General features: G+C 40.6%; 1 protein-coding gene across 1 annotated transcript in view; it reads right to left on the reverse strand.

The window, feature by feature from the left end:
- LOC131366750 (uncharacterized) overlaps positions 1-24,488 on the reverse strand; it is a 34,722-nt gene that overhangs the window by 2,472 nt on the left and 7,762 nt on the right. Inside the window, exons 3-19 of the mRNA XM_058411470.1 lie at positions 23,834-24,192; positions 13,314-16,443; positions 13,174-13,218; positions 12,229-12,347; positions 9,761-9,905; positions 8,731-8,867; positions 7,250-7,376; positions 6,871-6,906; positions 5,797-5,918; positions 4,048-4,177; positions 2,778-2,908; positions 1,856-1,982; positions 1,667-1,699; positions 1,448-1,557; positions 1,200-1,326; positions 579-706; positions 370-493 (exon numbers count right to left, since the gene is read on the reverse strand). Of these exons, the coding sequence (XP_058267453.1) occupies positions 370-493; positions 579-706; positions 1,200-1,326; positions 1,448-1,557; positions 1,667-1,699; positions 1,856-1,982; positions 2,778-2,908; positions 4,048-4,177; positions 5,797-5,918; positions 6,871-6,906; positions 7,250-7,376; positions 8,731-8,867; positions 9,761-9,905; positions 12,229-12,347; positions 13,174-13,218; positions 13,314-16,443; positions 23,834-24,192 (5,130 nt within the window). The remainder of the gene's footprint in view (positions 1-369; positions 494-578; positions 707-1,199; positions 1,327-1,447; positions 1,558-1,666; positions 1,700-1,855; positions 1,983-2,777; positions 2,909-4,047; positions 4,178-5,796; positions 5,919-6,870; positions 6,907-7,249; positions 7,377-8,730; positions 8,868-9,760; positions 9,906-12,228; positions 12,348-13,173; positions 13,219-13,313; positions 16,444-23,833; positions 24,193-24,488) is intronic.

Consider the following 24,488-nt stretch of genomic DNA (forward strand, 5'->3'; position numbering starts at 1 on the left):
GCACACACAAAGTCCCAAATGACTGCAGAAGTCTGATAAATGAGTGGGTGAGATTTTGAGCTGAATAAATTTTGTATGTCAGAAAAACACAAGGAGTGGGAATAAAGAATATAGGAGCTTGAGAAAGAGTCATTATGAATCTATTTACAGCACTAGGAAAGAAGCAGTACCTGCACCTGCTTATGGATAGTAAACACAAAATAACTCAGAAAGTAATTACTTAATTTGATTGCAATCTCCATTTTGATACATATTTTACAGTATTTATTTTTGTTTCCCACACATATAGCGAGACTGACACTTTCCTTCCTACAGCCTGAGGTCCCATCCCATTAAGACTGCCAAGCAAATCAACTGGCTGGAGCTCACCTGTCTAAGTGGGTGGAGAGAGCCGATGGTGTCCCAGCCACTGTAATCGCTCCAACATGGATACTCGCCCGTCTGCAGCAGCATCTGACGCCCCTTAAACTGGCTGAATTCGTACGCCACCCATCTGTAAGGGGCAACCAGCATACATAAGCCATTATTATATGAATTCGAACACAAAATTATTTAAATATAAAGACTGAAAGAATTACAGGCCACTGTTGACTCTAAGAGACTGGGTAAAGAAGTTGCTCATGATCTCCATGGGTGAATCTGTCATAGTCTCCAATCCCTCAAATGAGCTCAGTGAAAAAAGACTGATGGAGGGCTCTGAGAAGTTCTGCGTGGTGAAACAGACACAGACTTACATTACCACGGGGATGTCCAATCTTATCCACAAAGCGCCGGTCTGACTGCGGGTTTTCATTCCCATCGAGCAGAAGCCACACCTGATTCCACCTGTTTAATCAGTTGATCCTGGCTTTCAATAGACTCGGAATTGGCTTCTGCTTGGTAGGAATGAAAACCTGCAGTCACACCGGCCCTTTAAAGATAAGACTGGACACCCCTGCATTAGCACAACATAAAAATCTTTGAGCTAAACCATGTCATTCGTTATTACTCATGCATAACTTAGATTATATAAATATTACTGTGATAATTTACTGTGACCGTTTCAGATTTTCACCATTTCATTTTAATTTCAAGATATAAAGAAATAATACTTGCCATTCAATTTACTAGCCATTATTATTAAATGCAGCACATTCAGGAGCACTCCAAAATAGAACAAAATGTATTAAAAAAAAATGTTTCATGAATCAAGGGCTCACGTATTGAATGGGTTTGAAGGATTTGATGGTTGTTGCCATGCAGCCAAAGGAGGTGAGGTCTGGATAAAGGCCCTCTTCAAGGACAAACTGGTTACCACAGAAACCCCTCTCATCATATAACAACCACCTAAACATTGCAAGACACAGGGAGACTTTATTGCAAATGTTGACTGTATTTGCTGTATTCCTACAGCATTGGAGGTGTATAGTACATGGTGTGCATGACGGTGGTACTAGAAGTGTCTCACCTGCCCTGAATTATTCGTAATGACGTGGGATTTAACATTCCACTGTCTGCCACTTCACTTACAAATTCTCTGCTCTCTCCCGCAAAGCACGGTTTGCTGTAGGCATGCAGCTACACACACAATGCGATACAGAGCAAACAAGTACACAACAATGAATAAGAATGATGGAGCAATTATAGACTGGCATAATGACTTAAATACAAGTAGTTTTGTCCTTACCATGAACTTTGGATCCTTTTCTCCACAAAGCTCCTTGAAAAAGACAAAAGATATTTTGAAATTAGTTATACTCATGTTCATTTGAGGCATGATTAGACCACTGTTATATAACATTGTTTTTAATGAAAAATTAGAAACTTATTGTGTCAGTCTTTGCTGGCATGACAGAAGACAGATCTGTATACTTACCCTCCGTACAGCCCGGATAGAGAGAGGTGAACTCTGCCTGCCGCCCCAGTCTAGTGATCCAGAGTATCGGCCCTTCTCGAGAACGCACTGTTCTCCTGTGAAACATCTCCCACTGTAGGCTACCCACCTAAAACATTTCAAATGTTCTGTTTACATTCAGCTCCAGCTTTGGATGCCTCTTTATTAAGGCTTTATTACTACAACTAAGGCTAATTATAGTATGTATTCCCTCCGATTGCAGGGAACCTCACAGGATTCCTTGTGTGTGTGTGTGTGCATAAGCCAGTACATTACCTGGAAAGTGGATGACGTCCTCATAACTATTTATACTCTAGCATTCTAACACCTTTTATGGTGAGCGATTTTAAATATTTGCTCAATAGCAAGAGAATAGCGGTGCTGTATCATGGCTGGCCCTGCACACTGACCGCAGAACTGGAATATGAACTACAATGTATATGTAAATAAATAAGCATTTAATGTATATGCAATAAAGCCTTCTAATTCAAATCAAGACAAAAAAAAGACAAGTCAGCTAAATGCCATTAGTCATGATGCAGTCATTTAAGAGCAAATAACCAGCAGACTAAAGAATGCAATGTGTAGTGTGTGAGAAAACACATTTGAAATGTCTATAACAAATTCATTATATGTGGGAAGTGTTATACTTGTGTAACAAGGCTTGCTGAATGTGAATCTTAAATGTCATTTTAAGACTGCTTCAACATTACCAGTAAAGATATGCCATTATCATACTGGGGATTGAGTGTGAAAACACTACTGAACTGTCACCCTCAAGAGCACCAGGAGTATATCATCAGTGGCACTGAGCCCAGAATATTTTAGCATCTTCTCTAGACTCTATTATATAAATACAGTGCATTAAATTGCTAATTAATTAAAACAGTTTTGTCTTACTCACACTCCACTTAGAACATGGATGGTGTTAGCTTGATTCACTAGCCCAGTCTGCTGCAGGTCTGCCACATCCTGGTCCACAAGCTCAATCTGTTCTTCACAATTAATCAGAGTAACCGCAGGCTCAATGAAATCCTGGAATAACCACAAGAACATTTCCAACTTAACAAACTTTAAGGAACCATTGCTGTTAATAGAACATAAATCCCTATTCCATTAAAGTACAGAATGATAGAGAGGGTTGTTGCACAGTGTTATTCAAGTTTGTAAATATCTATGCTGAACAACCAGTCAGTGTGCAAGGTTTTTGGCAGTGGGGATTCCTTTTTTTAAAAAAAAAAAAAAAAAAAAAAAAAAAAGCAGAAACAATCTACCTGAAAATTTCTTTGAGACTAAGCCTGAACCTTCTGTACCTCGCCCCTTTATCTTTTACTACTTACCCCTACTCTTTTATCCATTTGATCAATTTTATCAGTGGTAGCTATAGCAAATAATTGCTATTGGTTATCACATGCCTGTTATTGAGAGTCAAACTGGGTCAAAGCCTTAGAGCCTCAAATTCCAAATCTGACCCACTTTTAGCCTCCACTACATGCACAAATATAACTTCTCTGAGACTGTGCATATTTGGAAGTACTTTGATAATTGAATTCTGGTAGAGAAGATTATAATAGGCACATGTTTAAGTCCATCTCAGTGTGCCTCCATGTGTGTACATCAGCGGTTGCACAAACTAGCCATCTAACATGTTTACACTCACCACTGTGGGGATGTCAAGTGGCAAGGAGTAAGACGCAGACAATAAAGAAAAGTTACTCTGTTCTATTCTACAGTTCTGTTCAATTCTACAGTTAAAAATAGTATTTCCAATATTCTTTTGCTTTAATGGACCATTAACACTTTGATATCGCTTCGCATGAAGTGGAGAGATAAATCAGATCAGTGAGGCAAATGCCAGCTCAATGAGGCAGATCCAGTCGTCAGACTCTAATGAGGCTAGAGCTGAACGACTCTGCTGTAGACACTGCATCGTCTCTCCATGAATATGTTATAAGGAGCTTCCACAGTGTACACTCTGTTTCATGGATTTCATCTGAGCCACCAGCTCATCTATATGAGTGATGAGGGCACTTTAGATATTGGTATGCCCTTAAATTAATATTAAATTATTATTCTAGCTATTTCTTGCACTTTCTTTGTTAACAGTGGAGCCTAAAAAGCACTGAAAATATATCAAACTGTGTGTGTGCGTGTGTGTGTGTGTGTGTACTCACAGCCTGAAGGAAGCGGCAGGATCTTAGAACATTTCCTGGTCCACTAAAGAGTGTGGTACAGTCGCTGTACTCGCCCTCCTCCAACAGACATTGCTGCCCTCTGTAGTTTTCAGAGGAGTAGCCCACCCACCTGCATCATAGTGCACATAACTGTAACCTTTGCAACAGTAGCTCCACCCACCAGTGCAACACAGAATGCTTAAAATAAGCTCATCCATCATACCCTTTATACACATCTTGTAAATAATTCAGAAACTCCTATGAAGCACATGCCCATCATTTAAACGTACGACAAAAAAAGTTCTTTTCTTTCAGTACTGCAAATAAAGCGCATGACTACGAGTTAGGTAAAACCAGCCCTTTTCCAAGAACTCGGGTTAATAAGGGTAATAGAGAGAAAGAAACGTCAGAAAGACAAAGAAACCCATATCAGCGTCTTTCCACACCTAGAGATCACTGATGAAATATGTTTATACGCTCACTTAAACACACGTGTCCTAAAGCGTATTAACAGCTCTTGCTCTGTTTGTAGAAGGAGGAGAACAGGACTTGTTTAAGTTGCACACACAAATGTTCATCTGAGGTCACTCTCATTGCAGAAACCAGCAGACTGAAATGCGCACGCGCACACACTCGCGCACACACTCGCGCACACACTCGCGCACACACTCGCGCACACACACACCATGGTTTTAGCTTTAGTTACATTCCACTCTGATCATGTGAAAAGGGTTGAGGTTTATATACTTGAAAAAGCTGGGTGTCTGATTTTTCCAAAAGTTTTTTGATGTTTTTCTTTTTTGCAGAAAACTACTTCAATTTGAGAAAATGTAAGCACAGGTTTCTTTTCGACTTTTCAACTACTACCAGTGAAGACACATACACTATATTGCCAAAAGTTTTGGGACGTCTGCCTTTACATGCACATGAATGTAATATGGAGTTGGCCCGCTCTTTGCAGCTGTAACAGCTTTAACAATTCTGGGAAGGTTTAGGAGTGTGTTTATGGCAATTTTTGACCGTTCCTCTAGAAGTGCATTTGTGATCACAGTTTTTGAGATCACTGATTTGTGAGGTCAGGGACTGATGCTGGTCGAGAAGGTCTGGATCACAGTCTCCGCTCTAATTCATCCCAAAGGTGTTCTATCAGGTTGAGGTCAGGACTCTGTCAAGTTCCTCCACACCAAACTCCCTCATCCATGTCTTTATGGACCTTGCTTTGTGCAATGGTGTGCAGTCATGAAGGGGCCATCCCCAAACTGTTCGCGCAAAGCTGGGAGCATGGAATTGTCCAAAATGTAGTGGTAAAGCATTAAGAGTTCATTGTACTAGAACTAAGGGTCTGAGTCCAACCCCTGAATTCAATGATTTGGAGAAGTGTCCCAAAACTTTTAACAATGTAGTGTAGGTAATTACTTTCTATGATAGCTATACACATATTTGACACACATGAATCCAAGAGGGATTTGGCCGAATATGCATTATGATGCCGCTGCATCACACATCCTGGCCCAAATATGCGGAAAATCTGAGGTCATTCTGAAAAATGGCACAGAATATTGTGGTGTGCTTGATTTTGCCTGTGAAATCCGGGAAGGACAAAGTTATGCACAAGAAGTATTCTTAGAGACTTCAACTTGATCAAAAATGCATGTGGAACATCTCGTTTACTACAACAGAAGCATTAGCACCTTTGTGGTTGCTGAAAAATTTCATTTGTGTTTGTGTACATGTGAGAAAAATACTCACACTCCTCCAGTGACTCGTAGAGAGGAGATGTGTATTAATCCCTCAGCAGTTTCTAGGCAGGGTGTGTTCTCCAGTAGCTCCTTGCACTGACCCTGAAAGAGTTGCTTCTCGTACATCACCATCTATGCAGGGACACAAAAGAACATCCATCCTCACTGACACGCATGTGGCCACATTACATATGCAGAGTGCCAATGTGTCCCAGTGCGTCCCTGCAAGAACCAAAAGTCTTTCCATTTAATTTTCTCTATTTTCAGGACTTTCACACTGTTCAAATACCCTCTGTTGATTCATGCATTTGAATTTTTCTCTTGGTTGTTTTGCAGACTGTATCTATATTAATTAAATCTCTGTATTAAAATGTGTATACTGGCCTCTCATCATGTGGGTTTCTTCTTACTCTAACGCTCTGCCGCCCCTGATATGAGCATGGAGCTCCTGTCCGTGTGTATATGTGTGAAACTAAAATAGCACACTGGTATTTTATAATTGTCAGCATATGAGTTTATGTACGCAAATCACGTTTTACTTCAGTCTTCTGCCTCTCTTCCCCCTCACCCGAAACATGATTAGCCAAGCAAATTTTAGACAAAGGCCTCACGGCCAGATTTTAAGTAATTACAGTACTTTTATTAAGTACTGACCTGAAAACAACAAGAAACCTACTAAGGAAATAGCACCCAACAGCTCTATATATTAGGGAGAATATCTATATATAGCTTTACCTATATATCTATATACACAGCTCTACAGAATATCCCAAATCTCCCAAGTGGAGTCATACCTTGAGGATGTTTGTGGTATTTGTGTAGGTTCTTCTAAGACTGTACATGTGAATTTGGCAATTTTTGTTCGTCAATCCCCAGGGCAAATGGTAAAGAGCAAAAAAATTGTGTGAAATTTAGGGGTTGTTTGCCTAGATGTGGCAAAAAATTTTGGCAGCACAAAGAGGCAAGTGGTTTTAATGTTATGGCTGAATGGTGTACACACATTGCGCCAACAAATGAGATGTTAATGTTATTGTTAACTATAAATTGTTAAAGGTTTCCCTGAATCGGGATTTGTTTTCCTTACCTTCGGATCAAGAGGTCTTCGCACTCTCAGACCTCCCTGCAGGCAGAATAAATGGGAAATACAATATGTTTATGTACAGGATAAGCTGTTCTTAGGACATGAAGAGTCGGGCTACATGCAACCAAGGCCAGACCTATAAAATATACAGAGCTTAAAAAAAAAAACTGTGTAGCAATAAAAAAGCATATTCATTATTTATCTTAAGGATTTCATGAAGTGTGTTATTACATAGATACACCCCCAAACACTACACAAAAACCGCATTAAATACTACACAAATGTTGTTGTGATTTAATGATTCTTTCTGGGTTGTAACCTGATCTACACAGGCAGATGTTAGTGTCTTTGTCAAGGGTGAGAGAGGTTAATGTAGTCGCACCATTCTCAATGGACGTAGTGACCGCACACAGGAGATGGGAGCATTCTGTAGAACGGGTGTGGTCAGGCCTCCAGCTTCCAGGACCGTGTGATTTCCTGTGAATCCAGCACCATCAAAGGCCACCCAGCTACAGTAACAAAAAGAGCATAACTGGCTTTACGAATGGAAAGAAACTTGGCTGCCAGCTAAACACACACAATCACACACACACACATGAAGTCAGTCTGGAAAACTCTGCTCAGTTTTGTAACACCAAAGTGAGTTATATTTAAAGTATGGGGGACACTGTAAGTATTTTATTCCCAATTGTAATTTGCTACAAGATGTTAATACTCTTGTTGTTAGACCTTGTTATTATGTTAACCCGGACACATCAGCACACAACATCTGATGTTTTTTTAGCCGAATGGAGCAACGACTTCAGTAAAGAGGAATAGAGACTGACAGTCAGTGTGTGACTCAGTAAATCACATGGTTGCGCGTGTATAAGGTTACATTTCAAATGCCTTTTTTTTGGCATTCTACCTTCTTGAAAACTTCCAGAAAGTCTGCTCTAGTAGCCATTTTCTTTTCTTTTCTTTTTTTACTGACATGCGTGGTAATTTTAGTAGGTTATAAATTGCATAATCACCAGGCTTAAAAAATTACTGCCACAACACTAAATGGTTTCACTGTAATACAGTTACCCTGGCAGCCCTGTCCGAGACTTACCCAGGAATATCTGTCACTCCAGCCCTTTAACTGACAGTGTAATTAATTATGAAAAATGACCTTTTGCTACCGAAACCGCCTTATCTCTGTGCTCATAATGAGTGTTAGATTTGTCCTGGGAGGAGTCACCACATTAGCCTTTCCTGAAGACCCACTTTTTCAAGCAGTAGAACAGGAACATTGGACCAGGAAGTGGCCTTTCCTTCACAGGTGCAGTTTTTAAGAACACAATTATGACTCAGCACTGAACAATGCAACACAGCCAGTTGGCACTGACGCCCCTTCAAGCTCGGACAGTGCTGCAGTGGATTTAACATAGCAACAGTAAATTAGGCTGAACTTGAGCAGTTCTAGTTGCTATTGTGGCAACTATTAGCAAGACCTCTGACCGATGTTATGGAGGAGCAACTTGCTTTAAACTACAATTATGTACTGTATAGTATCATGTGATACGGTATGCAAATGAACAAATGGCATAATAATCTAGACACTTACTGAGTACTAACACTAGCTTGTTTAAAAACCTCTCATGTCTTCTAGAACATTACTGAGTTGCATCTCAGTAATATGGTCACAATAACAGACGAAAGGTTTTAAAAAGAAACTAAAAAGGTTTAAAACTGAAACTATTAAACATTTTACAGGTGTGACAGTTATGTGGATTTTGCTTTAATGCCCCAGATGTACATAAAGTATGCAAGTAAGCTTGCAACCAATGCCGTTCATGTTGCTACTGCAAGATCACACATCAAGCATGAACCAGGACTTACCATCCGGAGCACACACTGAGGTCAGAGAGGTGGACAGGGACATGTGCGTCTATGTCGTCAGCTTCAGAGTGGAGACAAACCGGCTCAGTCTTCTTGATACTCTCTAAATGGAGATGAATCTCTGGAACAGCATCATCCTAGAGATAAAAATGCAACAACATTTTCTTTGTGAGGTCCTTCAAATTAATAAATTATATAAATGTCATGGTGTTGAGCAGTGAACATTTTATGCGAAATCAACTCCTACAGAAAAAACGTTTACTTCAATTTACTCGTGCTGAAGGTGGTTCTACATGTTGCACTTATTTTTTCCTGATTTATGAACACTTTATTTTTTTGGGACACTACATATTTAAATCTATTACGATTTTTGTTACGTGAGGTTATTTGTTAATAGGAGTAGGCAAAGAAACAAGCTTAAACAGGACAGTCCAGCTGTCCCCAGTTTTCTGTGCTACAGTATTTATTGACAGCTGTTTCACAAATAGAATAGGGTTTATCATCACTTCCAGTCCTGCAAAGCCAGAGAACAGCCATAGTTTAATAACAGAAGGACATCTCACCTGGTAATTTGGGTTTATGGGTCTATTAGAGCAAGGGAATCAGCAGACTGTGTCTCACTCCAAGTCTCCAGGTCCAGAACTGGTGACCTGATTTTGAGTTTTGTGCCGAGTAATTTTATGGTGTGCGATTAGCAACTGCTGGGGTGAATAATTCAGTTTAGCTCCAGCAGCATTGTCTGTCATGTAACACATTATAAATTTGTCCTGGATTCACTGCTTTTTGCACAGAAGCACCAATTTTTCACAGAATCCCTTAGCCACCAAGCGACTGAATAGCGGCTGAGAACGTTGGCTAAAATGCTACAACACAATGTTTTGACTAGTTTGTTTCCAGTCAATTTAATACATTAATAATTTGTTTTTGGCTAGACAGGAAATGTGTGTCCGATGCATCAGATGACCATTGAGATCATTAGGATATAAAAGGCAGATACAGACAGAGGTAGAGTAAGTTTCGACAGATTTACCTTTATTGCTCTCCTGATGGAGCCTACAGACAATGTAGCAGGAGGTCCGTCTTTCTCTCTTGTCTCTCCACTGGTCTGTATTGTCTGTCCCTCCTCAAGCAGGATGCAAGACCCCTGGTATCTCGGCTCCACATACAGCAGCCAGCTGTGGCACACACAAACAGTCTGTACTTCCAGAACTCATCACACAAAAGATATACAGCAACCCATATATTGCCCATAATGATACACAAACAGCTCCAAGGACATTTCCATAGGGACTAAACTGCTTAACACCCTCCCCTGCTAGCTTTCATTGTCAGTCCAGAGAGAATGACAAGCTAGTTTAGTAGTAGCACAAAAAGGAGCTAAAATTATCCTCTCTATCTTTTCTGCTTCTCTCACTTTCTCATTGCTTTCAGTTCAATAAGCTTTGCTGCATGACTATATTTACTAATAGGATTGACAAAGTGTCTGCAAACTGTCAACTTTCGACTGCAAACCTGATACAATTTTTCAGCTAAAACGGTATCAGAAGTATGAGGGTTAAGTAAAGCATCAACTTGAAGAAAGAAGTAGTGAGTGTTCTGCCACATTAATAATCCATCAAAGTATTGCTCACTGCTGTGACACAGCAGGAATCATCTCATCGATCCAGACAGAAGGATTTGTGTGAAAAGGCTACTGCAACGCTCTCTCTCGCTCCTTGCTTGGCCTGTGGCATGATCAATAATCAGAATCACAGCCAGTAAATCAAATTTCAAAGAAAGTCCACTAAGTGCTAGAATACAGTTTTTAGCTCCTATCCGATTTCCCGCTGAACCACACATCTGCAGCCGGCACAGCCAGCTCAACAAAAGCTTGTTTGAAAGAAAGGATTAGACAGACTCTTATACACACCAACTGCCAAAGAGCTCCAGCAATCACCAAACACTCTACAACTAGCATTCCAAATGCCATGAAGCCAATTGTTTGAAACTGCCTATGCACTGTTATTTCAGTACTGAAAATGTTGGATTTGAAAAGGTAAGATCTTTCAGGAATTGAACTTCTAGGAATTTCTAGTCCCCTCTGATTCTGGTAATTCTTTGGTTTTGGGTATAAACTGAAGGGTTTAAGACCAAAAGATGAATATAACAACCGATGACAGAAACAACTTAAAACAACTACAATTTGGAATAACTTAGAACACTGTTGTCTTGTTCGAACCCACTCAATTTTCAAGTGCTCATTAATACTGCAACATGACACTGACAGGTGTCCCTTGTTGCCCTCATGTGTCCTGTTAGATTGACAGACTGATTAAACAGTAAATAGCTCTGAATGTCTACTCTCGGTTTGTGTACTAAAAACCAAACACTGAACAGGTCGGTCAAAGAAAACAACAGCAGTTAATGAACAAATCATTATAAAGAGCTGTGAAAAATTCCCCAAATTCACATCCCAACAACATCCACATGGCAGGGGTGAAGTTCAGTTTTTGACAATAACAAGTGCCGAAATATAGAGGCCAATATCGCAAGATGCAAACCACTCATCAGCAGTAAGAATCAGAATAGCAGATTGGAATTCACAAAGAAATACAAAGATGAGCTGCAAAAGTACTGGAAGTAAGATAACCTCTTCCAAAAGTGTGAAGGATCTGCTCACAATCTAAAATATGCAAGCTCATTCACGGTGCATGGTGGAGGTACTGTCATGGCTTGGGCTTGCATGGCTACTTCTGGAACAGGCTCACAAATCTTTCTTGATGATGTAAACTCATGATGATAGCAGCAAAACAAAAACATTCTGCCTGTCAAGTTACGGAGAAATGCATCCAATCTAACTGTAAGGAACTTCATCATGCAGCAAGATGATGACCTAAAACACAACAAATGACTTCATTAGGGGGAAAAAATTGAAAGGATTTAGACTGGGCAAGTCAATCACCAAACCTTAACCTAATAGGGCAGCATTTCACATTCTGATAAGGAAACCGTTGGGCTCAGATAGAAACCAGAAGAGGAAAACAGAACATGCACCCATTAGTGTGGATACCACTGCATCAGCTCTAAGTGCGGTTCAGTACGATTCTGTTCTCTACACAAGAATAACATACAGGACAAGCTGGAGAAAATGGAGGCACAAAACACTGAGATGCACACATGTACACACACTTACACACACAAACCTACACTCTCAGCTTACTATGACTATAAGCTAACCACAGGCCTATGTTCAATTAATATACACATACTTGTAGCAAGCGGCAGCCAAAAGCTAAAAGACAGAGTAAATAATATTTAAAATGGAAATTTACTACACACTGGCAGTATGCTGGCAGTGCTAATGCAATGGATGATTTACAGAACTGTGAGTAAATTATAAATAAAGATTTCTAAAAGTCATACTGCAGTTACTTTAAGTTGAAGCCTCCTTTTATACCTTAAACCCATCCTGATTACATTTGTCATTCATTAACAAAAGGTTCAATAAAATATCCTTACCACCCTCTCTGGGCCTGGATTGTGGCTTCTTGTGGAAACAAAATTCCCCCTACATCCTCCACGTCCCCACAGATCTCAATCCTTTTCCCATATGGTGCCAGGCTCTCGTAGATGTGCAGCTGCATCATTAGGCATGGCCATTAGAGATTCATCATCAGTATACAGTCATTAGAAATCCATCATTAGGAAACAGTGGGGTACTATATACTTTCTTTTTGTGATGATCAAAAATAGCATCAGAATCAATTAAAAATAAAGACAATACAGCCAACGTTCAACACCACTTGCTGCTTAAATGAGATAATATGCCAGCAAATCAACCAAGAAGCATCTGAATGCCAGATTTGTTAATTAATTTAACCCTGTCTTTAAGGAGACAAATTTGATTACGAGCTACACCATGCAGCTCAGATCATGTTTAGCATTATAAGTGTCAGTCATGTTCAGTTGTAGTGAAAAATCAATTGTGTGTATATGTTATAGGCGCATGCCCAAATAGGCACATGCCCATTTAAACGTGTTAAATAAAGCTCATATATGAAGCAGTCTGTTCAGTGCTTTTACAGATATTATCTAGGGGAAAATCTGCATTTCGCACAATAAATTGGTGTGTAATAGTTAAAGGTAAAAACTGTAAATCTGTAAGATATATGTAATATTGTTGCATGATACAGGACTGCAGTGAACATCCAGTTATGAAACAGGGATTAAATCTGTGACAGTGCAAGGCTTTAAAGCCCTTTCTATCAGATGGCTTAATCGCTGTAAAGGATGTAATCCTCTAGTTGAAATCCTCATAACGGAATGTAGTTGAAGATGGAGTTGCATGGCATGTTATTGCACTATTAGAATAATACACTTCTATATCATACAATGGGATTGTGATGTGAGAATAAGACGAGAAGAAAAATAGAGCATAAATGGAAGAAGAGACAGAGCCCTTACCAAAGTAGGTCGTGGATTGACTTTTCCAACCCCTTCCATCTCTACCTGTGGAGCAAAGTAAGAAAAATCATCAAACTTAAAGACTTAAAATTACATGACTTGTGACCAATAAAACACTAAATGTTATACAGAGTCCTTACCATGGAAGTAACAGTTGAACTTTCACCATTAGGAAAAGCTTTACGCTCTAGTGTCTCTGTGGCAAGTGATGGCACTATGTTGGATTTCAAATACTGATAAAATGGAGTATTGGCAGTCCTCACAGCACTGGTCAGAGTGGTTTCGCAATGGCTTCCCCCCAAATCTCCATCCTGTGATTCACTGGTTTTCTGTTGTGGACTATGGTTGGGTGGAGAACCCTCCTCCTTTGGAGCTTCTGTACTGAGGAAAGTTGTCCCTGTGAGCTGTTGGTGTAGCAGCAAGCCTGACTCGCTATCAGTGACATCATCATCATTATCATCATAGCGATCCCAAAGGGGTCTGAGAAAATGCTGTGGGTACTCTGGTTCATCTGGCCTGTCTTCCATATCCTGCTCTGTCTCAGAGCTACTAAAGGTGGATGATTGCAGCCTCTCGCTGACAGACTGCAGGAGCGAAAGGATGGAAGAAGCTTGCTGTTCCACACTCCGCTGCTCCTCCTCTGTGGCTGGAGGCACATGTAGCACATCATCCCGTGAGGCATCCTCTCTTCCACTGTCTTCTTCATATATTGGGGAAAGGGAAAAGGGGTATATCTTGACCCGGCGTGTACTTGGACTCAATAGAGGCCCTGTGTCATTCACAAACACTGTATCAGTCTCCTCCTCCTCACTGATGATGGCAAAGGTGCCAGGGAGATCCAAGTGAGGTCTAGATGAGACAGGAATGGCTGCCAGCCTACCAGCTGCTCTGTGTAGGCTCGATCCGATTGAGGAATCTGACTGGCATTCATCATCTTCCTGGCTCTGGTCATCATTAACAGTGACTTTAACTGCTCGGAAACACACAAGGTCATCGCTGGAATCAGCTAATGTGTCTGAATTGGGCAACCGAAGAGGTTGTGGGTCAGCAGAGACCTTCTCTTCCTCCTGGGTCTTACTGTCCAGTCCATGCTCAACTGCATAAGCTAAAGATCCCACATCTGGGGCTAAGCTTAGCTCCCCTGTGCCAACATAGTTCGATGACCCTTGTGTATCTCCACTTTGTTTATCCTGAGCAGCCAATATGGACTTGTTTAAATTCTCACAACTGACCAGATGAGGTTCTGTGATGTTGTCAAATGCTTGGGTTTGGATCACCGACAGATTTGGCTTGTCTTCTTTTCTAGAGAAATCTTGGATTGGAACTACATTATTTTCACCTAGATGTTCTGAATCTGGGTTACTTACTTCAACTTGAGGTAAGCATTTTCGAATGCCCTCTACCTGGCTTGATTCCACAGCGTTAATGATTGTAGATACATCACCTGAGTTCAAGTGCAATGCATGACCATGATTATTGCTTTCTGGATTGTCTTTGGCTGAATACTGTTGCTCCGTGTCATTCTTTTTCTGTGAAAAACAAACATACTCGCCCACAACACACTGTGCCTGCCCTTTGTTTACCTCACATAAAGTGCCAAATGTGTCTGGCTGTACAGATGTTATATTGCTAACAGTAAGAACATATTTAGGTAATTGTTCATTGTTTGTCTCAGTTTTGGCAGGTTCTCCCATCTCTTCAGGATTTACTCCAAGCAGTAAAGTATTGTGATGCAGAGAGTCCTGTCTATTATTTTGAGAGGCAGAATTCCTCTCCATACACAGCTCCAGCTCATGTGGGTAACATCCGCTCACTGCTTCCTCTCTGAGTTCCTGCATGCTGAATAGTCCACAAGTGGAGGTAATATCAGCACTAATAGACCCGCTGTTCCGGATGTCTGTGTCTGAACCAGCAATGGACTCGTAGCCTGAGGAGGGGGTGGACCGACTCCCATCTGCCTGCATCCTGCTGCCCAAAGTCCCATCTGAGATGGATGACTGGGGATTTTCATCACCATGAACAGGCAAATGTTCTCTCAATGCCTGTCCCAAGCTGGCTGCTCCATCCATGCTCTCCTTTGCATCCATAAAAATGAGATTCTCCATACCCTCAATAAACTCATCTCTTGATAGAGCCTCATTTTCTCGCTCAGAAATGTCAATCCTCTCCAGGGCAGCCAGAGCATTTGTGAGAATGCTTTCTACTATCTTTTTGGACTCCAGCTGTAGTGTCTCTCCATCTATACCCAGCTGCTGTGTGTCTTCATTCTCCAAGATGAACTCTGCCTGCCAGGCAGTATGTCCTGACGTTTCTGCTACAGATGATAGCGTAGGGGTTCGAGTTTCCTTATGGTCCCATCCATCTAGGCCAGAACTAGACAGCTGGCTATCTGGGCAGGAATCAGGAGCAATATTCAAACCAGTGAAGTTTGTGTGCAAGTTGGAGGCAGTGTTAATTTTAGCAAAATGAGTGTTTAAGTTTGTGGCAGTATTAGTATTGGACGGCTGCGTTTGGGGTGTATCTGGGGTTTCAGCTAAAAAATGAAACATCAGCTCATCAGTATAGTGAGACTCTGACTGTAGACAAGCCTCAAGGTCCGATTCCATTGTCAGAGGTACAGATTCAGACTCGGATGGCTCATGGACATGAGCTTCACCATCAACAATTGCCTCTAAAACAGCAGACCTACAGGCACTATTTTTATTAGCACACAACATCTTACCAGTTACCATTGGATCAAAGTCTAAATAATTTATATTGGCCTCGGTACTTGTCTGTAAGGCACTTGAGCTCAGAGCGCTGTGCATTTCATCTGTCTCTGCTGTACTGCAAGTGTTGGGGGTTACAGTGGAAGAGCCCACTGAAGCAAAGCTTTGATAATCAGAGCTTACACTGTTTGAAGATAAGGAAGTTTTCGGGTTAGACTGCCCTGAATGGATCTCCAGAGGGGAAGCTACGACATGGCTGCCTGTTTTTGCCTCATTCTGCTCTGTTTCTTCTTCTTCTGAAGCAGACAGACCCACATCAACTTCGCAATGCCCCTCCTCTCCCTCTGAGATTGGGGAGTGGAGTCGAACTTCCTGGTTCCTCTTCATCTTCCTGATCTTCCTAAGGCCACGGTATGTCACATGTGTTACCACAGGGGGGCATGCCAGAGCACGGCGCCGCTCCTGCTCTTTCTCGAACTCCTCGTTCTCTTCTTCCACAGTAGCAGACAGGTTCTCTATTGCTGTATTTCCATCCTTTTCAGACAAAGCCACCTCCTGCAGCCTGAGAAAAAAGTCAAAGACATCAGTTAAGACTATATAAATCCAATCAAATCTCACTAGACATACGGTGCAATCGTTGGTTTTAAGATGTGTGGAAGTCATATTTAAAAGCACTAAGAGTTGTACCATTAATAAATTCAAACTACTGGTCATTAAATAACAAGAAAACAAATGTAGAGCCATAGCTGAGGAAAGCAGCATCAGAACACCCAGTATGACTCATCTAGTGTTGACATCAAGCTTCATACAAAACCACTGTTTTTAGCAGGCTCTCCACTGCATGTCCAACAACTGATGTGTAAAAGCACCTACTCAAACAGCAGTTCAAGAACAGTTTTCATTAAACATTTATAACCAGCTGCTACACAAAACCCCACTCTTCCCAGGGGCATGGTGCTGAGGCACTCAGAATGCAGCTTTACCTCAGAGGCTTAACACTGTTCCTTAACAGGATTAAAGGTTTTATTTTTATCAGGATGTTTTTATAACTCATCGACAAGAAAATATTTACTAATCTTCCTACACGAGAGTTATCTGTGGAAAACTGAAAAGCTAAAAAAAAAAAGAAAAAAAAAGCTTTCTAAAAGCTTAAGTCCTTGATTTTTGAGTGACTGGATCACCAGTGTACAAGAACCACTCTAAAGGATCATACTGCTGCATATTAACACCTTATCTCTGTCTATTTTAAACCAATCATACAGCTGTCTTTCAATACAGCAAGAAATGCATTCCGTCATAAAATTGCAAACGCATTCTGACAATAAAATTGCTAGGCAGTAGTCTAAGCACCTTTAGAAATGAAAGACACTTGTGTTTTCTTTATAAAAGACATAAAAACCAAATGCAACTCAAAATCTCAGCACTGTAAAATAAGAATAATAAGAATAAGAATAAGAATAATTAGACTCAGAAGAGACGTGTTAAAAATATACATAATTTCATGCAGGAATGAGAATGTGTGCGTATGAGAGAGAGAGAGAGAATGAGAGCAGAACAGAGCTGGCACACTGTCACTCTTCAGACTATTCCTAGCAAGCCGTGCAGTGAGGCTTTCTCGGCTGCGCCTCCAGCCCATCCTCCACAGACAAGTCTAAGCAAAACTAAGACTCATCCTAACTAGCATCCAAAAATTTTTACATCTTTTTAGAAACTATTTTTTAGATAAACATACTTTAATGTTTTGTAAGCTACAATGCTGTACTGTCTTTTTCCGTGAACCTGCTGAGATTTACGCAAAAACTAGAAATGACAGTGCAGCACCATTTAAAGCCAGTTCTCTTTTTTTTTTTAAGGCACAGATTTTCTCTTGTTTCTGTCATTAAGCCAAAAACATTCTACTGCCTGTGTGCTGCTAAAATCACCTCCAGGCACCAGTGGGGGTTATAGACCATATGGAACATACGGAGCATATGGGCCATAATTTTATCCTCATCACCATACCATGAGTCATCAATTCTCAGACAGGGGGAGAGAGAGAGAGAGAGAGAGAGTCAAATTCCATGCAAGGTTTATCTGGGGCCCTGTGCCTGTCCACTCATCTGTATAGAGAAATACCTACATGCCAGTACACACACATGCACCATCCTTGTGAAGACTTTCCGCTGACATAATCTAAACTTTGTTTAAATGGCCCACTAGTCAAATGTCCTAACAAGTTTAAACTGTTAGATATTCTTATTCTTCTCACAAAGACAAAAATCAAGTCAGCCTGCCATCTCCACAAACACAAGTAACGCAAAGAAAATAGGCTGTGCAAGTAAACAGAACAGTAAACTGACATTGCGGTATTAAAGGAGACAAGTGTCCAAAGACAGGACTGAAGCAGGTGGCCTGCTTTGCTCATTGTGACCAAAAAAAATCTGCAGAATAGGCAAAAGCTTAGCTTGTATCAGCTCAGACACCCTAAGGTTAAGATCTAAAACATACATTCTATGGGACACTTATTTGATATTTCACGATTTGCCCTATTCAACCGGTCTTGTCCATGCAATGTGGACAAATTGTTATGGATATGATTCTCTGCTGGAGCGGCCTGCTTGCTATGCAGTGCTGTCTCCGCTCTTTATTGGTGTGTAGCTCTGCACTCAGAAGCATTTCTACCTCAGAGAAAGTAATTCTATCTCTGTAATTTTAGTCTGAATCACTTTGCTCTCACAATCAAATCTAATTATCTTCCTTTCTTATGTCCCAGGAGTTTTTCGGATACAACGCCACACACTTCCGACATCCCCTAACATCAATGACTCAAGTAATAAAACCTCCTCCTGGCTCTCTATCTTCATCTTATTCGGTATGTACATTAAGCCAGGTTCCAATAGTTAATTGCACAGCTATGAATAGAAGCTCTCTTTGGCCTAGTTCAGTAGCAGAGCAGAAATCGGCTTCACCTTCTCTCCCACTCTTTCTTTCTTCACTCGGACTCGAGGCCTTTGACGTTCTCTCCCTTTTGTTTCCACTGTCAAGGACCAAATACTTAGGCATATTCACACAATCATACACTCAGAGCTCACCTTGTGTAACACTCAGGAGTTCTGAGGAGTCTTTGTGTTCTTACTCACCACTTGGCTCAGATGCCTCTCCCTAAAGAACTCACCAGAGAACAGTCAAGGATGAGCGTTTTTCTCGCAGAGCACTTGACGTAATCTGAGCATGTACAAGAAAATGGAGGCATTCAGGCTTCTCCAAGCATGATTAAATGATGCTATGTCTAAAGATAGATCACCAAATCATGCTCACAAACGGCAAGCGAGAATACTGATAAGACCAAATGTTTCTCTCTGATGATTATTTCAGCTTTACTATCTGATTATTCCTGAGTCATATTCACATCCCATGAGGGACTTCTGGGTAATGAGGGACTTCTGCACACTTGCTTGAGGCCCCTGCTTATGTTTGTTTTTCTCTGGGTGCGAGTGATTTCTACCAAGAGACAGATTCATGTGTACATGTGCACCATTCCCATGACACCTACTGGGCTTGATTGTAACAGATACCTGCCATAGATTGTATTTGAGAGGCATAATGCTTCTTTGTCCTGCTGGTGCACATTTCCTGTCTTTATCTAACAATAAGGATGCAAAGAAGATAGAACTGGTTGAAAGATCCTGAGAAGAGTGTACACACCAGGAAGTAAAGATTGCGTTATTTAATAATTGGATCTGGTATATCGGATTAACGTTGAGATTTAATTTTTATCAAGTATATTAGTGTCAGAGCTGTAATCTTTACAGCCAGCATTGTGTGATTAAAGTGATGGCCTTACAGGATTCTTCTAAGAAAAGCTTAGACGTAGAATAAACCTGAGAGAAGGCAGAGTGAAATGAATTTTAAAAATGTCTTTAACCATTATAACAGCAACAGTACTTAATTTATTAAATAAGTGTATTAATTAATACTTTGCTGAAGCACCATTTGCTTTAATAAAGCACTCAGTCTTTGTGGTTAAGAGTCTACCAGTAAAGCACATGGTGATTTGGCAATTTTGTTCCATTCCTAACAAAAATTCTCCAAATCCAAATTGCAAGCAGATTTCCTGTGCATAGACTTAATTGTTTCTCTTAGACGTAATTTGTTTGTTGACTTGAATTTGTGCTTTGGGTTGTTATTGTGCTGGAAGGTGAAATTTTTCTCCATGATTTTCTCTATTTGGACTAGAGATCCAGTCCCAGCTGAAGAGAAGCAGTCCCATAATATAATGCTTCCACCACAGGTATGGGTGATAAAACAGACCAGACCACATTTTGGCACAAGGTTTGGGGTGATTGGAAATACGTTTTGGCAACATTTTACATATTGCTGCAGCCTCCATGATCAATTTCTATCTTTCACTTTAGTCAGATTTGGAAGGAAATCCTGTTCTTTATAACGTCACCTTGCAATCAGAATCACTTACCTGATGATTAAACCTAAGTTTGAATGGGATTGGTATGTGGATTATCTTCATTTTTTCCACAATTCTATTGGTTGCTATATCACATTAAAGGTGGGACACAAGCCGATATGATTTATCTTGCTTTTTTTTTTTGCTATTTTAACAGGATGTGTTGACTTTTGTAATTATTGTATGGACTAATTGTCTGCAAAAAGAAACATTTCCCATATTGGTGAGGTGTGTAATAAACAAGTTCACAGCTGTGTTTACATTGCAGTGGCTTCAGCATGGAATAAGACTGTAACCAGCACCTGCAACATGTAAACACGCTGTCATTGTCTTCTTCCTCTCTTCTTAAGGGCATAACTGAGCCGTGTGAGCCAAACACCCTAATCTTTTCCCATTCAGCATATTTTTTTCCCTGTCTGAGTGCGTTTGTACATCTTTCAGTCTGTCTGTGCCTCAAAAATAAAAAGCAGTTCTGTAAAGTGTTCATACAGCCAGGAACATGACATCACCAGACAACAAACCTCAAGACAGATGTTATCACATGACACACATGCATGCACATTTACATACGCACTAAAACGCAGAGGCCTGGTGTGTTGCAGCTGCCCATGTTTCTAGTTAGTGTCCGTGATGCATCTTGCACAGCTCAAATCGCTGTTTGGGATTTTAGATCCTCGTATGTTTATTGCTGGCAGGTTCTATCTACTCAAAAGGAATATTACTTTATATAAAGTGCCTTTCACAGCCAAATTATCTTCACAGACTCAGATCAAGAATCAGAACCATGATCAGGATTTGCAGCAAGAAATATTATATTCAACCCTGATAATTGTGTTCACAGACACCAGATCAATCTTCAGTGTTTACTGGTTGTCCAAAAGCACTGACAGGATGTGAAATCTTCATGGATGACATTCTCACTTGTTTGTTTGTTTTTGTCTTTCTTTCTTTCTTTCTTTCTTTCTTCACTCAGACTCAAAGACCTTCCTTACCTTTGTTTCAAGTTTTACTTACTGCTACATGACAGATTATGTAAAATGTTGCTTTTCTGAACAAGATAGTGTTAACAGGCTAGCTAAACTCACCCACAGAGGGTTAAAGTCACAGGTCAGGTAAGCAAAGGATTTGAATCACTCAATCTCACCTGATAATGCTTGAAATACAAAATTACAGAGAAACTCGCTTCCTGTTATCACTCGTCTGCTATCACGAGTCCATCGGCTAAATAACATCTCTACTGGGTTATGATACAAACTACAGTTGTGCACAGAACTGTTAATCCCACTCGTTCTCTCCCGGGAGGAAGTGACCAATCCTGGCCACTCCTGTAATTCTGTTTGTACTCACCCGCAATATTTTCTAATGAACTTTTGTATTTCCTAAAATGGAAACCAGTCAGTAAAACCAAGGAAAAACCAAGGAAAAACCAATGCATGCACACACACGAGTGATTTGCCTGATAAGTTCCCATGTTAATGAATGTGGCCTTTGTTTATCTTAGTATTTTTTAACTCTAAAACAAGAATAATCATTAATTAATGATCATCAGTAAATAAACTCTTTACCTATTTAGCCATCATTCCTGAATCAGTTTTCCTCTTATACTATAATTCTGGACTTTTATTCTCTCGCTTCTTTTTGATCTGCTTATGCTCCAAAGATCTCGCTCACTCCTGAATGGTTTCCTGCCAGTCACTGTGTAGCTGGACTTCTGCCGATGGAGCATTATAAGGTTTGAAATAAGGTTCCTGCCAAAGAATTGGAACAGCAAAGCCAAGTCTTTTGTTTTTGCTATATACTAAATGTTATGCTATGTTATGTTATGTTTTATTATGTTACGTTACATTATGGGTATATAGATCATAAGATCAAAAATGAATATGAGAGTTTCAACCTATCTCGATGTGTTTAAAAACTTCTGGAACATGGAACATGGGTGAGACTTTATCTGAGCTGGAGTAAGACATATGAGGACACATTTCCTGCCAGGTCTGAGCTGGCACTGCTAACACATTACTGACTGCGAGACAAGACAATCAAGTTCATCATATTATAAAGTAGAATTTTCTCCCAGACTCAATAGTCATGTCTAGAACTGAAGCGAAATTTTCTTTTAGGTAATTTGGCTGTTTTTTCTTTTTCACGTGGTCAGTTTCAATATGTATATTTTTTCTCCAGTTGCTGTTATCTCTGCACTGTATAGTATATCTCAGAGTGAGGAGAGACGGGCGCTTTTCTGTTTGTTATTCTGTTCACAGAAGCTGCTGTGCAGAGTATGCATGCTATAGCAGCATTTGCTACTGCTTGACCAGCTACACAATTCCAGTATATGTGCAGCCACAACTTTTCTCATATCTCATCTGACCATGTCTGTGTTTCTGTGCAATTTAGCTTTGTTTATTTTAGCAATTAGTGTGGCAAATCGAACTAGCCACCATACTGAGACAATATGCTTGACCACTATATTCTTTTCTCCCCTAGAATCTTTTTCTGGTTAAATGCTAAGATGACCAGTGAACAACTTCATCAACTCATTAGCTAGCCCATCAGACTAGTTAGATGTAAAATGCCCGACTAGGCTGCATGCTAAAATAATTGTAGCAAATATAACGCAATAAAGTGTGTTTGTATCTGTCTTGTAGTTTATTGTATTGACTGTTTGCACTGTCTCTTGTCTTGTACTGTTTGCACAAGGTTGCACACATGCACATTATGTCAAAAGGTTACTTTTTTTCTTTTACTCTTACGCCATAGTTGTTTTGTGTAGCTCTGTGTTTAATGTAGCTCCAGGGTCCTGGAGGAGCATTGTTTCATTTCACTGTGTACTGCATCGGCTATATATGGCCGAAATGCCAATAAAAGCCTCTTGACTTGACTTAGTTAGCTAGTTATATATGCTGACACAGACACCAACAAGTATAAGAATCCCTGCATAAGTAACAACTACCATTATCTATTTCCAAAATGTGTCTGTAGTAGCATATAGTGTGGGCACCCGCAACAAAAAGTCATCAAGTTGCTGGCCGATGTTTGGGTATTGGGTATTATCTCTCATGGTCACGCTTAAAAAGATATTATGCAAGGTAGTAATTTGTCCACTGCAGATACCTGTTGAGACTTCCATCTCTTACGCCTTGATATTTGCAACTGTAGATTAATCAATGTGAGGGCAGAGTGCTTAGCACAACTAATGAAAAGTGCTTTCTTATCTTGCTTGCAACATGACAATTCTATTAGAGAGGTCTGTACCCCTCCTCTTACCCCCACTTTATGTACCACTGGTCCAGCTACTTAATTACTAACTCAGTACTGTTGCCAGAAAAAGAAGAATCAGCTTTTTTTTAACAATTAACATCACTATAAAACAATCCTGCAGATAGATAGATTGACCAAAAGATCAAGAAAACCTTCCAGTGTTACAGTGCTTGGGAGAAACTTCATCTCTTGTTTCCTCTCTCTCCATCAGTCACGCACATCACAGATATGTAGATGCATATAAGGTCATACTCACTGTGTGCCTTGAACATCTTGCTCAGCTTGAATTGCAGCTTTAACCTCCGGACCTGCAGTACACTGAGACACCTCGTGAAGCTTCAGTAACTGTGTGTGCTCTTCTTTTTCCACACTTGTCTCTGCATCTTGCTTTGCTGTATGCTGTGTGTCCTCCTCTCCAGGCTGAGCTCGAGTGAAAAGAAACAGGCTGCCCAAGCGCCTGAAGAAGCTATCTACAGGGGGCAGTGGAGAACAAGGCTCAGAGGCAGGGGGGGTGATGGTAGGAGGGTCGCTCTCCGCATCCCCCTGAACGCTGCCCTCGTGATCACACACACCGTCTCCCTCCAGTGCCCCGTCCTGCTCCGAGTGCTCCAGTGCCTTAACGCAGAGAAAGAAACACAAAGAGAAAGAAAGAGAGGAAAATGCAGCCTTGTTAGATTTCCTGGTTCCAGCATTTAGCCGGTAGTGTGATTAGCACTGATCACTGAAAGTACCTCATTGGCTCTCCCGGGCTGCACTGTTCCAGCCTCCACTGCTTCTATACTGCGAATGGAACTGAGACAGCAGCATGTTCACCCTCCCCCCTCTCCCCACCTTCCCCTCACCCACCAGTCCTGCCCACTGCAATGTTAACTCTTTCAGGCCCATACAGCAGAGAAGATTTTAGAATGAGC

This window comes from Hemibagrus wyckioides, linkage group LG16 (assembly GCF_019097595.1).
Source record: "Hemibagrus wyckioides isolate EC202008001 linkage group LG16, SWU_Hwy_1.0, whole genome shotgun sequence".
Taxonomy (NCBI): Eukaryota; Metazoa; Chordata; class Actinopteri; order Siluriformes; family Bagridae; genus Hemibagrus; species Hemibagrus wyckioides.